The sequence below is a fragment of the Rhamphochromis sp. 'chilingali' genome, assembly GCF_963969265.1.
Source record: "Rhamphochromis sp. 'chilingali' genome assembly, chromosome: 4".
Taxonomy (NCBI): Eukaryota; Metazoa; Chordata; class Actinopteri; order Cichliformes; family Cichlidae; genus Rhamphochromis; species Rhamphochromis sp. 'chilingali'.
The window spans coordinates 17,504,620-17,518,383 of record NC_137948.1 but is presented as its reverse complement, the minus strand read 5'-3'; the positions used below and the strand labels follow the sequence as shown (position 1 = coordinate 17,518,383).

General features: G+C 42.8%; 1 protein-coding gene across 1 annotated transcript in view; it reads right to left on the bottom strand.

Moving 5' to 3' along the window:
- Positions 1-3,444: 3,444 nt before the first annotated feature.
- The window catches only part of nfixa (nuclear factor I/Xa), a 95,967-nt gene continuing 85,647 nt past the window's right edge, over positions 3,445-13,764 (bottom strand). The window contains exons 10-13 of the mRNA XM_080880021.1: positions 13,207-13,376; positions 10,825-10,972; positions 8,577-8,665; positions 3,445-5,576 (exon numbers count right to left, since the gene is read on the bottom strand). Coding sequence (XP_080736147.1) covers positions 5,562-5,576; positions 8,577-8,665; positions 10,825-10,972; positions 13,207-13,376 — 422 coding nt within the window. The 3' untranslated portion in view covers positions 3,445-5,561. The remainder of the gene's footprint in view (positions 5,577-8,576; positions 8,666-10,824; positions 10,973-13,206; positions 13,377-13,764) is intronic.

Genomic DNA, 13,764 nt, shown 5'->3' with positions numbered 1-13,764 from the left:
TGAAAATCTTGTCTGACATTAAAACGGTCCGTGGCACAAAAAAGGTTGGGGACCACTGCTTTAATGAATGCAACAAAGAGCCTGCAGGCCCTGCTAGCAGCTCTGTGAGGCTGTACCACTGCGAATCACATTGAGTGAAATGCGAACGCTCAGGTCACAATGCTATCAATCTGGTTTTTAACAAGTATAACATTTAATAAGTTTCCCATCTCATTTTAGACGGGGACCAGTGCAGTTAAAGCTTTAAAGATGATCCATGTCAGCAATACCAATATTCTTTCTTTGCACATTTTGCACCTCTATACCAAAGTTTCAAGAAATCAGCTTGATGGTGTTTTAAGAAAAAGGAACAGCGCTGACAACATACTAGAAACTGGAGATAAAAATGACATAAATAAATTTCTAACTTTGTTATAAAGTATTTAGTTTGCAATTATTTTGACCAACTAATTTCATAACACGACATGAAAAGTGATTAAATAACCAAATTCAGCAGTTTGCCCTCTGGGCACTACTGACATTCCACATTTGAATCTGGAACAAAGAGGTGGGGCATGTAGCCTGAATGCTTTCAAATTCCAAACACCCTGCAAAGAGACAAGTTATTTTTTAATGTATGCAAGTCCAGTTTAGAAACACTAAGGACTGAAGTATATTAACAGCTGTTCCTGAGGCATTTCTTTTATGCATTATCCTACATACTGAAAGAATGACATGGCACAGCAAGATGGTACAGTCAAGAACATCCTTTTTATTCAATCAGGTGCTGCTCTTCTCAAACTGTGTTTTTCTTCTTATGGAAAAGAAACTGTAATTAACACATGCATTTCACCTAGAGCTCTGGGGGTGTTCTCACAAAGAAGTGGTGCTGCACTGAGGGCATAGACAGAGGCATAGAAGACTTGGGAGTGAGGGGGCCTAGGGTGCTGCCTAATTCACCATTAAACCATACACACTTAAGAAGAAAAAGAACTAAAATAAACAACAGAACAAAAACACGGATTAATCCTGCATGAGGTGGTCGGAGGAGAAAAATGGAGGGACTCCCTGGATCCTCAAAAATCTGAGAGATCAGGTTCATGCTGGCCTTTTTCTATCTGGTTGATGTGTGGTGAATGGCTAATACTGCTGTGGGTTTCCATGTGTGAAACCCACTGTAAAAATAGCAATAAAGAAAAAAAAAGAGATTCACTTTATAAGATTGGTTAAAATGGATGTGGGATTTATGCTGGTAAAGCATCGCCCCTCTTTCAGCCTCATGCACGACAAGTCCGGTTATAAGGTGCTTGTAGCTTTCATTTTACAGTCCAAGGCATACTCAAAGAGAGCCTAAACGACAGCATACCCTGATAGCAAATATGAAAAGAACTCCAAATTAAAAAAGGAAACAAAAAAGAGGGAATAAAACAAAGCCAAAAAATAAATACCTTAAACAAAAAGAGCAAACTCTTATCCTAGCCCATGCAGCCCCTTTCCAACTTCCCAAAGTAGTTCATCTATCCCTTCCAACCCCATTAATCTTCCCCTTAAACCTCTTGAACCCAAACCCCTGAACCACTGTCGTCCCTTCCTCACCCACCCAGGGACACCCCCAAAAGCCCGTCAGCGTAATTTGTTCACTTACATTAGCTGCTGAATGGAGAAGCTGAAGAAGATGGGTATGGTAATACAATGTGAAGCATACAGACAAGAATAACATGTGAGCTAACTGCATTCTGCTCAGACAAAAGTTTTTCGGCAATATTTTTTTTTCATCCTCCCAACAGCAGAGAGGGCAGGAGAGAGAGAGAGAGAGAGAGAGAGAGAGAGAAAGAGAGAGAGAGACGAGAGTGACAGACACACAGTTACAGACTACTCCAGTGTCTAAGAGAAAACAGACAGTGGAGACAGAGGGGAAGAAAAAAGCAAGAGCTGAACGAGAACAAGTTTTTTTGCCTTTTCAATTTTTTTTCTCATTTATCAATAAAAAGTAAAGAACTAATTCACACCAGTTTCCTTTCGTACTATATATATGTATATATATATATATAGCTTTGAAAAGGAAGAGAGGATAGAAGGGAAGGAACAATGGAGGGAATTCATTTTCGAAGCCGGAGGAAAGAGGTGCCCCTGATCGCTGAATGGGTGATGACCTTTTGCCTCCTTACAGCACTCAGGGGCAACCTGCTACCTCAAGCTGTTTCAAGGAAAAAAACAAATGAAAAGAAAAAAAGGGCCATCTTGATTACAAAATGGAGTCTGTGAACAAAAGGCACTTTCAAGGGACAACCTTTAACTGCTGGGAAACTATACACTACAGCACAAGCACTATAAGAGTCATTTACAGAGGAGGGGGTGGAACAGGGGAGAGGCTCACCTTGCTGCCTGTTTCACAAATGGCTCAGACCTCATATGTATGCCAGATTAAAAGCTTCTTTTACCCCTTTTCTGCTAACTGTACAGAAGGTCTCGGTCCACTTCAACGTCAGGTGTCTCAACACAGCCTGCTGAGCTCCATCCAACTCCAGATTTAGAAACATACTCGGATGATAATGGGAAAAAACTGATTTTGGGATGTGAAGTATCTCCGCAGTACTGGGAGAGACTTGTCATGTGTCAATGCCAATGTATGTGATAAAATGAATTAACTGGGAAGGTTTTTTGTTTGTTTTGATTTGCTGGTGAGTTTCAGGCAGTGCGCAGGTAGGTTATTTAAAGAGTTTCTTGGGCTCGACAGTATAGGTTTGCTTTATTTCTTCTAAGGGTTGAACCAAAATGCCTTTTGTGTCACAACCTTAAGGAATAGGAACCTCTCCCCCCACTTAATACAAATAGAAGAATACAAATAGAGAGAGGAATAATGCAGTTTCCTAAATGGTCTGTTATTTTTGTTCACTCATTTATAATAGTTCTGAATGTACTTTATAGTGTTAAAGCACCAGTTTTTCATCTGATGATAGAGATTTTTTTTTTCTGAAGTTGTGTACATTTTTTTTTCCTTCAGCCCTCCCACATTTTTATAAACAAATGATTACACATATAACATTAAAAAAGAGACAAAGGAAATAAAAACAAATACCCCCAACTTACAAAGACTAGGATTTCTCGTGGCCCTCTAGTTTAGAGTCCCGGAGCATATGGACTTGAAACAAATACATTTTTTTTTCTCTTTTCTCTTAGCTTTCTTAAAAATCTCTAACAGACAAACACAATGATCTACCCAATGCATTGCACGTGGCTCAATCGACACATATTTTTCAATAATAATACTTTCCATCAAAAAACAAACACTTTTTTTTTCTTCAAACCTACTGTCGATTTTTGACATGTTCATCTAGGTATTATAATGCTGCGCAGCAGATGGCAATGGCGTGTGTCGTTTAATTCGTATTGGTAACAATATGGTGATGTTACTGAAACAGGTCGTGGGGCGGGGTGGGGGAGGGGGGTAGTGGGGGGGGGGGGGGGTGAGTGTTCAGAAAATAACTAGACTGCCAACAAGCTCGTAGTAAAAGTTACAAAGGAGCATATATCATAAATATATATGTATAAGATCTCTCTCTCTGTTTTTACAAAAAAAAAAGAAAAAAAAGAGTTTGCAGTCCTCTATAAAGATCTGTCCTAGGCCAATGATTTCCACATGCACCAACGCTACCATGCCCATGTAGCTTTAGCTTATATGTGGGAAGAGAACCTGAAGTCAAGTTTATTACTAATTGCATGAAGGGAATACAGAGGCACTTCCATATATTGTTATAGTCTCGATATATGGTTTTAGTACATAGAGCTAATGTTACTAGAGAAGCTGAGAACGAGCCCTCAGCCCTGTTTACTATCCCTGCAAAAACAGAACCAACAGCTAGGCAGTCCAGTTATTTTGTGAGGTCGGCTTTTGTTGGATTGTGTCATGACAAAAAATAATACCAACAGCGATTTCAGTGTGAACATTTACATAGAAAAATATGTCAAATTAAAAATACAAATTTTAAAATGAATGAAAAACCATTAAAAGGCAGTTTGGAGAACCAGTATAAAGGCTTCCCTTTATAAATTTAAACCAGGTTGTTGGTGGTGTTATTTTATATGTGCATCTGTGTGTGTGTAATCCTCTGGGTTTTCTTGTGAATAGACTACGGGACACGGGGTGAAGCAATGCCAGGGTTGCGTGTGATGAGCTGTCGTTACTGTGCTGTCCATACATGAGAAATTTGAGAAACTGCTGTTTCCATTTTGCTGAAATTCGAGCGTGATACTATGTGTTACTGCAAACTAAAGAAAAATGTTATGACATGCAAGAGAAGGTTAAAACAATCCAGCCAGAGACAGAGACAAAACCAAAACCAAATCTGGAAAAAGAAAAAAAATCGCAAGTAAACAACTACAAACAAAATTAAAGCAAATAATATGAAGCCGATGCTGTGTGCGCCTTATTGTAAAAGCAATATCTATGGATTAAAACAAGATGATTTTGTGAGTGGTTTTGTGACCGACTTTACTGGAAAGGTTGGTCTGCATGTGCTGCCTGCAAGCTTGCATGTGTGTGTGCATGTGAGTGCTGTATCTTTCAGGGCCTGATGCTAGCACAGCCCCCATACCTGCAGCCTCGATTCACTTCTCTAATCGCTCATCTGACCATCAGTGTGCAATACTGTTCATCCCTTAAAAAAAATTAATAGTGCATAGGTAAGGGGACGAGAGAGCAAGTGTAGAGTTAGTGTTATGACTATCTGTGTGTTCACCTTCTTGCCTTCGTGCCTCATGGCCGTCGTTTCTCCCATAGCAGGACACCCTGGTACATTGACAGGTAAACAAAGACCAGCCACTTAGTGCATATGTGTCACACCATTGGACTGGATGGTGTCAGCATGATTGGCCAATCCGAAGTGAAAGAGGCTCAGGGCTGAGCAGATGAAACAGTGGGGTGAGGGGACACTCAACTACGAGGCTGCAGTTACAGCTTTGCCCCTGACAAGCACCGAGCTCCAGGTGGGACAGGCTGTGTGGGGTGGTGGGTGTCAGGTGGGACCATGTACCTGGAGGAGAGATATGCAGATATGGAGGCGTGCTATTTGGGTGGCAATCTTTACAAGTTGCACATCTGACTTCACCATTTACCACTACTTGTTCTTTTTTGGATCTCCCAGCCAATGCATGGAGTTTCATTGTGGAGACAACAAAATGGAAAAAAACCATTAAAAAGAAAAAGAAAAAAAAGAAACAAATGTATAATTGGTCATTTGTCAGTTTGCCATATTGTGTTTCCTTTCTGACAATTCACGGTGTGTGAGACAGTTTCTCATCTTCTTCTTCCTCCTTGCATTCTGAGTCTGTCCACTCAATCTTGTTGAAGACTCCTGTGCAAAAGGGGACGAATGTTCCTGTTCAAATCGTGTTGAATTGGGAGTCCTCTTGGGGCAGCGTGGGGTTTTTCGGGGTTCTGTAGTAGTACTTTGAATAGTGTTGGCGAGAGAGAAAGACCTTTTAGTGTCAGCAGTTTGTTCTTTTTCAGTGGCGATGTGTTTGTTTTGTCAAATTTCCAATTTTCATGACACAATTTTAGCTGTTGATTCAGAGAGGCCTTGTCAGAGGAACCAGGACTGTAAAGATAAAAAAAAAAGAACATAAATGTGTTTAGTTTTTCAACTCCCATCACCACAATTACATTTTGATTAAGCCACATTAAAAAAATTTTTTTTGTGTGTGCAGTGTGCAGTGAGGAACACAGAAGAATACCTACCAAGCACATGCACAGAGACATGAAAGAGCATAAAGCGTTATGGACTATGATGACAGAACAGCATTCTACACACAAGTTTTAATCCTTGTATCAATCAACAGTTTATGTTGAGGACATGTGCAACAAAACCTCAGTGCTATTGGTGCCAGTTATTATTATATCATTGATTCCCAACCTTGTGTTCAGGACTCCAACAACATATCACAAAATCAAACTGACAGGAAAAATATAACAAAAACATATTTGTGAAACGTCAAATTGTGAATATTTTTTTAGTTGTCTTTTCTTAATAATAATTTTTCTAAACTATTTATAATTTCTCCTCTTTTATCATTTTCAAATAATTAAATTCTCTCTGACTGAACAGTTTACAACCAGGAGGTATAAAATATACTGATTTGGTTTGAAGGCCTGATGCTGAACGGGAACACCAGGTATTTATCCACTAGGGGGCCACCTATTACCCCTTTTCTCCTTCACTTACAGTACTTAACTGAACTCAGTAACACACGGTGTCACAAAAGTTACTACCTTACCACTTGCTGCTTTTAAGAGGGCTGACTCAAGCTTTTTTACTCATTAAAAACAGTTGTGTTATTACAGAGTTACAAGTTCAACTAGGGCAGCATCTTTTGTGTCAGTCCTAAAGACTTTTCATTAAGCAAACACGGGACTATTGCTGTTCTGTCATGGGCAACCAGTTTACATGTAAGGTGATCGTCCTGATATGCCTCTGCTCTGTGGGCCAGAGTCGGCTCAGGCTACACTGTAAAACTACGGAGGGCAGCTACTCTGGGGATCCAGTTTCTGAGTTTGATAAGACGGCAGAGCGAAGGCTTTGGCACAGACCGAGCTGTTCTGGCTGCCTCTGACATGCCTCGGCCCGGTGAGAGCAGAGACTCACGGCACCTTCGACAGCAAACTCTGTCCCCCCCACCCCACAAAAAAAAAAATCAGAAAACCCAGAGAAAGTTTCAAAACCCTTAAACCTCCATCTATTCTCCACCACTCTACCTTACTTTGGTGTTTGAAGATAATTCCTCCTCCTGGCTCCAACTTCCTCTAACCCCCTTCTTTTTTCCCCTCTCTCACTTACTCTGGCTCTCTCAGTGCAATCCTTGGCAGTGGAAAGTGACCCCCCCACTCCCACCCTCACGCCCCCCCCTCTTCAAGTCCAAGTTCAACTGCCTATGACATCATGTCTCGTTGCTGCGGGCAACCAGACAGCCAGGACGTGACTGTGGAGTGCAGCGAGCTTCAACTAACCCCCTCTCTCTTTTTTCCCTCCCATTCTCTCAGTCCCTCTTACTTTTCCATGCTTGCCGCCCCCCCACCGCCCAACTCTCTCTTCCTCCTGCATAGCTAAGGTTTCACCACCAGAGAGCTCCTCAGACCAGCTTTTCTCTACTTATTGCTCTGACGGCAGTGGGAAGACACTCTCTCCTTCTGTCTTGGCTAGTTGGCTAGCAGGCACCAAGGCGGGCTGGCAGGACTATCGTCTGAACCTCGCCATATGCCAGAGAACAGCAGGATAGGCAGAGACCTCTGTTACTCACTCTGGCTGACACTGTTGCTGACCTACTAGGCTCAGTAACTGGGAGCATTTGCCCAGGTTCTCGCTGTGCTTGCTGTAAACCCGGCAGAAATGTTCAAAGTGGACATTTTTCAATAATGTTTGATAAGCAATTGCTGGAGATAATAAGCATTTTGAACAGATGTAAGCTGTTGTAAAAGCCCTGTTGTTTTTAGGAGGGAAAATGAGGGGCAAGAGATTTGGCACAGAGTTGAAGTGTATGTGCATATGCGCTAACACACATTTGGATGGTGTTTGAATCTCCCCTCGGTGCCAGAGCTACATCTGTAGGAGAGTGGTGCAGGTGGGGAGCTTGAAACTAGTAAAGGGAGCAGCAGGAGGAGCGAGAGGGAGAGAAAGAGAGAGAGGGTGGGCTGCTGATGCACAGGGGAGTGAAGGGGGGGGGGGGGGGGGGGGGGGGGGGGGTTAAGCAGAGCTGTGCCGAGGAGGAATGCAGATTGTTTCCATGTGTGGGGAGGACAGGACAGCCGAGTTGGCTGCAGGCAGGTGCGGTTAGCCCCTAATGAGAAAAGTTGTGTTGGTGATGGAGTAGGCCCAAGACACTACAGCCCAGTGGCAGAGCACAGCCAAAGCTAAAAAACCACAATGTAGTGCACTACTGGCCTCACACGCTGCACTAATGCACACTGTGGGGCCTTGCAGAGATAAATCAACACTGCTGGAGCTGAAACTAACTGGCACTGCTTACAGTCACTGTGGGGAAGCTACTGTGGTATCAGCACTGTAAACCAATACTGAAACTAAAGGCCTTGATACATGGGCAACACTTTATTAAAATGTAGCTGAGCAAATGGGCAAACAGTTGATGGACAATATCTGTTAAACGTTGAAAGCTTATAAAACGTTTATAAACTAAGCTTGAATCCATGTCCGTGACAGCTGAACAACCCGATAAAAACGGTACGATACTCACGCTAAACTACTGACCCTGAGTAGAGACGGTGTGAGGAAAAAGGTATGATTGGCTTTCCGCAATACTTATATCATTTATGCTGCTGGGGTCGTGTGCTGAATAACTGATCGTAGCACGTTTTCGGTGCACAGCCATTGTCTGAGTATTGCCTCTGTATCACGGCCTTCACCCTGAATGTCATGCTTGTCCATTTAAACCATGGAAAGTTGTATGTGTGCACAGGACTGTGCAGCGTTAGGCTTGCAGCGGGTGGTGAGGGAAAAGGAAGAAAAAGACATAAAACAGAGGGGGAGGAGGAGGAGGGAGAGGTGGATATGTGGATGTTAATTAAATGAGGGAGGTTGGCGGGGTACCTGGGTCTGCTGGGGGATATTCAGAAAGTTGTCCCGTGTTCCGATGCCGACAAACCGGTTGGGAGCTGTGGAGCCTGGCGTGGAGTATGCTATAAACAGAGAGATACAAGTGTGTACATGCTTTTACACACACACATACACACTCAAATTTCTATATATTTAATCTACACTACTATAAACCTGCTTAGGCTCTTGCAGTATATCTGTCAAATAAACTGGTGGGAAAGGGTCAGGGATACTGATTCTGTATTAGTCACATGGGTGATTTGTTCATGCTGTGGACAGGTTCACTGTTATTCAACCTAACCATTTAATCTGTGGTTAAGAAGGGGGCATAATGTAATGATTAGTGCTAACATGGAGAAGCCTTCTGTTAGCCACAGACGCTCCTCAGCAGCCCCTGGCCTCAATAACAAGCCACAGTGATCACAGAGAACCACGAATGATTCACTGTAGACTTGATAAAAAGTTGGTCTATGGAGGAACTGTACTCATCATCACTGCTCCTTTTGCATTTAACAGGTTCACAGGAGCATCTTGCCTACACAGTGACACCACTAAAGAATGCCACGGGATCAAATTTAGGGCAGTTGTGCTCACTGGACTCCAACATGAAGGCTGAGTAAAATCTTTACTGTGCATGGCTTGAGTGAGTTGAGGGGATGGGAATGTGTAGGGGTGACAGCGACAGGGCTGGAAACTGATGCATGACTGAGGGTGAGAGTGTACCGTGTGTGTGTGTGTGTGTGTGTGTGTGTGTGTGTGTGTGTGTGTGTGTGCGTATGAGTTTCATGGCTGTAATTAAGATATCTTGAGAATTAAAGACAAAATTAGAGGGGAAAGAAAAAAATACACTGATAACAGTCACTGGGATGAGAAAAGAGACGGAAAGTACGATATTTATTTATATAGATTTTCATATAAATAAATAAGAGTGACATGTTAATCTGTGAGAGCTGGAAGGAGGGAGGGGAGAAAGACTTGATAGGACAGGAAGAGGAGAAAGAGTTCAAACAAAAAGAGGAGAAGGTGCCCCGTTGCTCCATCCAGTGCCCCCTCTTGGTGTGCCTCTCCCATGGCCCGACTCTCGTACTGCACCTGTCTGGGTGGAACCAACCAAAGCCTCACCACTCTCTGCCGACACTCCTTTCTCCCACTCCCCCGGTATAGCACTAATTAGATAAGTTTGATTAGATTTCATCATTCATGTTTAGAGAGATGGGTTGTTGTTCTTGTTATACTGTGATTTTCATGTTTTTTGTTGTTCTCAATTTTTAATTGTTGTGAGATTTGTGTGAAGGTGGCAAGGGGATTGGGTGGGTAAAGTGGGGCATGATGTTTTTTGGAGTCCACGCCAACTGCCCTAATTTTGTTCCCTTAAAAAGAAAAAAAGAAAGAAAGAAAGGAAAAAGAAACAAAGAAAGGAGGGTGTGATATCAAATAAAGTAGAAAGCAAAAAACGAAATGAGAGAAGGGGGTAGATTGTATTGCTGCTGTCACAGACAGACATGCAAAGTCTGCATTGATCAAAGGCTTGCAGCTACAGAGGCAACGTGCACAGGGCCCTGCTCTGCTCTGCTCTTCCAAACTACAAAACACATGAAAAAGAAGGGAGAGAAACTACACTGCCTCTTGTGGTGCTAGCAGGAAACCCAACACCAGAGAAAGAAAAATAGAGAAAAAAGACTTCAGGATAGGGAAAAGTAGGAGGTTAAGGTGGTTTGCAAAGACATGAAGAGAGAAAAGGAGACTGAATTTCAGAGGAAGACAGAGAAAGCAATACAAAGGAACCTGACAAGGGATCTCTGGTTTGGCAAAGGCGTGGCTTCTGCCTTCTCAAAATTGGTTCTTGCTGGTTCTGTACAGCAGAGTATATTGGCAGTCAAAAAGATGATAGGAGAAACAGGACTGAAGCTCTCGGGGCTGCTGAGTGTTTGAGTAGATTCCATCTTACTATGTGGAAACTATACCAGTAGCCATTGTAGGAGCCCCAAACCTGTGCATTTCCAGGAGTTAAACCAGAAGCTTACACTGCACATGAATACTGGGACTTCTATGATGGTTACGTCTTTTCTAGCCTAAAAAACTTCATCTGGTATTGGGATACATAAAATTTGCTGCCAGGTAGGGGCTAACAAACCTATGAGGGCCTAAAATTGGTTCGGACTGGTTTCTAAAAAAAGGCTGTGGGGAATATGGGGTATTAATAGTGGTCTGTGGGGAGGAGTGGGAGTGGGGAGTGACTTACACGGAGATGCGGGTGAGCTGAGTCCGCCGTCAGTCGGCGTGCTGATGGTTTTAGAGTCGGGCATGGGGAGGGGCACAGGGCGAGCCACCGGGGGTGGCGGGGGCAGCAGGAAGGAGCCCGGCATTTTGCTCTGGCCACCTCCATTAGGCTGCAGATGGACCATACAGACAGGGTGAGCAGGACACACCCCGAGAATATACAGTATATAGGAAGCCAGACACACACGTACAACACAAAGTCACACAGACAGAGCCCCATTTAAATACTGGAGACTCATATACAGACAAAACCATACAGGATCCAAACAGACAGACTAAAACACACCCATACTTGCACACAGGGTTGAGGGAGACTCACATAGCTTTAAGACAAAACAAAAAAATATTGCCGTCTGGTCAAAAGTAGTGAAAAAAATAAGATGTGGAAAAGTGATGAACATCGTCACACACAGGGGGAGAAGAAAAACTGAGTTTTCCATGAGGGACAGTGAGGGATTGTTAAGGGAAGTCGTTGCGGCGCAAGAAGGAGAAAATCAGCAATGTGTACAAGATGTCTTGGTGCTTGCGTGCCTGTCCATCATGTAGTGCAGATGCAATAAAAAAAGATGTTACTGTTTCTTTAGAGTGTGAAGTAACGTGAACAAAGGATAATAGGTCATGAAAAAGGGCTTGAGGAAGTTAATATAAAAAGCCAAGTTTGCAGTAGAGGTTTACAGTAGTACCTTATTTAATGTGTCAGAATAGTTCAGAAATACCTCTGAAAGACCAGCTGTATGCTCTGTTTTGCTGATTGTATCTGTAGCTTTCAGCACAGTGAGTATGGGATTGTTATTGGGGAGCTCATCTGGGTATCACCCTTTACTAAAGTTTCACCTAATTAGACCCACGGCACTTTAAAAAGGCTCAGCTGTGTCCCCAAAAATCCCCCCTTCAGCTTCTGCAATGAGTTTCTTCTCCATCTACAGCTGCACACTAGCTCCCACAGCTTGGTGTGTTTCAGTAATCATCTTTTAAATCCTTCTGCAGTGTGACTTTTTTTTTTTTAGCATTTTACTCTCATATACAAAAATGCTAAATAGATAACTACTTTTCAATTATCTATTATTATCTATTATATTATTATCTATTAACTATCTGCCACAACATTAAAACCACGGGCCTAGTACCGTCTACGTCCCACTCGTGCCAGCAAAATAGCAAATCCAGATCTAGACCTCAGAAACTGTTCTGTGTATTAAGGGAGCTGAAAGCTGTAAGTCCTGTAAGTTAAAAAGTGGAGCCTCCATGGATCAAACTAGTTTTTACATCCCACATAGACTGAATTGAGATCTGAGGAGTTTGGAGGTGAAGTCAGCACACTGAACTCTTTGTCATATTTGTCAAACCATTTCTGAACAATATTCATAGACGTCATCCACACGATCCAAGATGTCCCAGCAGACCGCCACACTGCCTCCACCAACTTGCCTTATTCCTGTCGTGCATTGTCAAGAGACTGACACACATCTGGCCACCTTCTTCCATGGTCTAGCTCTGAAGCTCACATATATCCCAACATTTATATACCAGGTCCATTGTAATCCAATAATAAATAATATTCAGTTCACCTTTCACCGGTTTACATATTGTGGCTCGTTGGTGTATATTACTCGGTCTCAACGGCACACATTATGCCAAGAAAATTATCGTGGCATACTGCGAAGGGGCATTTACCTCTAGAGAGAGTTTTGGAGAGTAAAGGAATGTCACAAAGGATGACAGTCAATAAATCACTACTGGAGCACAGATGTAGTCTTTAAATATCTACTTCTGGTTTCTTCCAAGGATACTCTCCAAACAAAATTAATCTTGATCTGTCTACAAATCTGGTCTCGCCAAAGCTTTCAGCCTTGCTTCTCTAAAGTAAACGTTTAACCCAGTGCATACCTACAATATGGCCGGCCACGCTACAAAGGCTTCTGTTCCTGACAGACCCCTCCCCATCTGAACATTTCAGACGGGCATAATCTTCCAATTCTGGGAGAAGGCATGGCATTATATTATATTGAGCCTGTGATGAAAATGTGCTCTGGCATCTTCCCCCATAATTTCCTCCAGCTGAGTTTTTTCTGATTAAGCACATCTGGCCCCCTCCTCCTGTTGATTTGCCCTGCGACCATCCCTGGTGGAGCCGTTTCACTTCATAAAGATTGTTCTGTATGCAGGTTTTGGCTTACTGCACCTTCTGTGTATTTACTTGTTTGCACTACATCCTCTTCAGTAACTTCCATTAATAAATACACCAGTTTTAATAATATTTCATAGTAGTTTGTTTTCCAAACTAATGTAGCACACCATCCTTCAGGCACTGCTCCTCCTTTTGCAGGATCCATAGAAAACTTACCTGTGCGCTGGGCTGGCCTGTGCCGTCGGTGCAGACAAACTGCACAAACTCCTTAAGCGGGTCCTGGTGGTGATGGTAGCGTATGGTGGGGTGGGTGAAGTACGGGCTGGACTGCTGGATGATAGAGGAGGAAGGGAAGTGCAGGGCTGAGGCTGAGGCACGGGGACTCCCTGAGAAGAAAAGTAGATAGGAGAGAGGAAAGGAAAGGGGAGGAGGAAGAGAAACATAAAAAGAAGAGAGACCGAAAGTGGAAAACAAATGCAGTGAGCTTAAGGTCATTCTGTTGTATTTCTACACAAATACAGCACACTATGATAGAGAGTACATGAACATGCACACCTACGCTAACATGAACATGCATATATTTTAACTAAGCGCTAAGACAGCTGGCATCAATGTCCAAGTTGTCATTTAGGCCCCATTATTGTCCTAACGCAGAAAATAGCTGTGACACTCTTGTGGTTGACTGACTGAAGCTGTTTCTGCTTACAAATGACTGGCATTATCCCTGGCTATTGAGCAACATCTGGTCCCATTCATTTTATAAATCAGCCCACT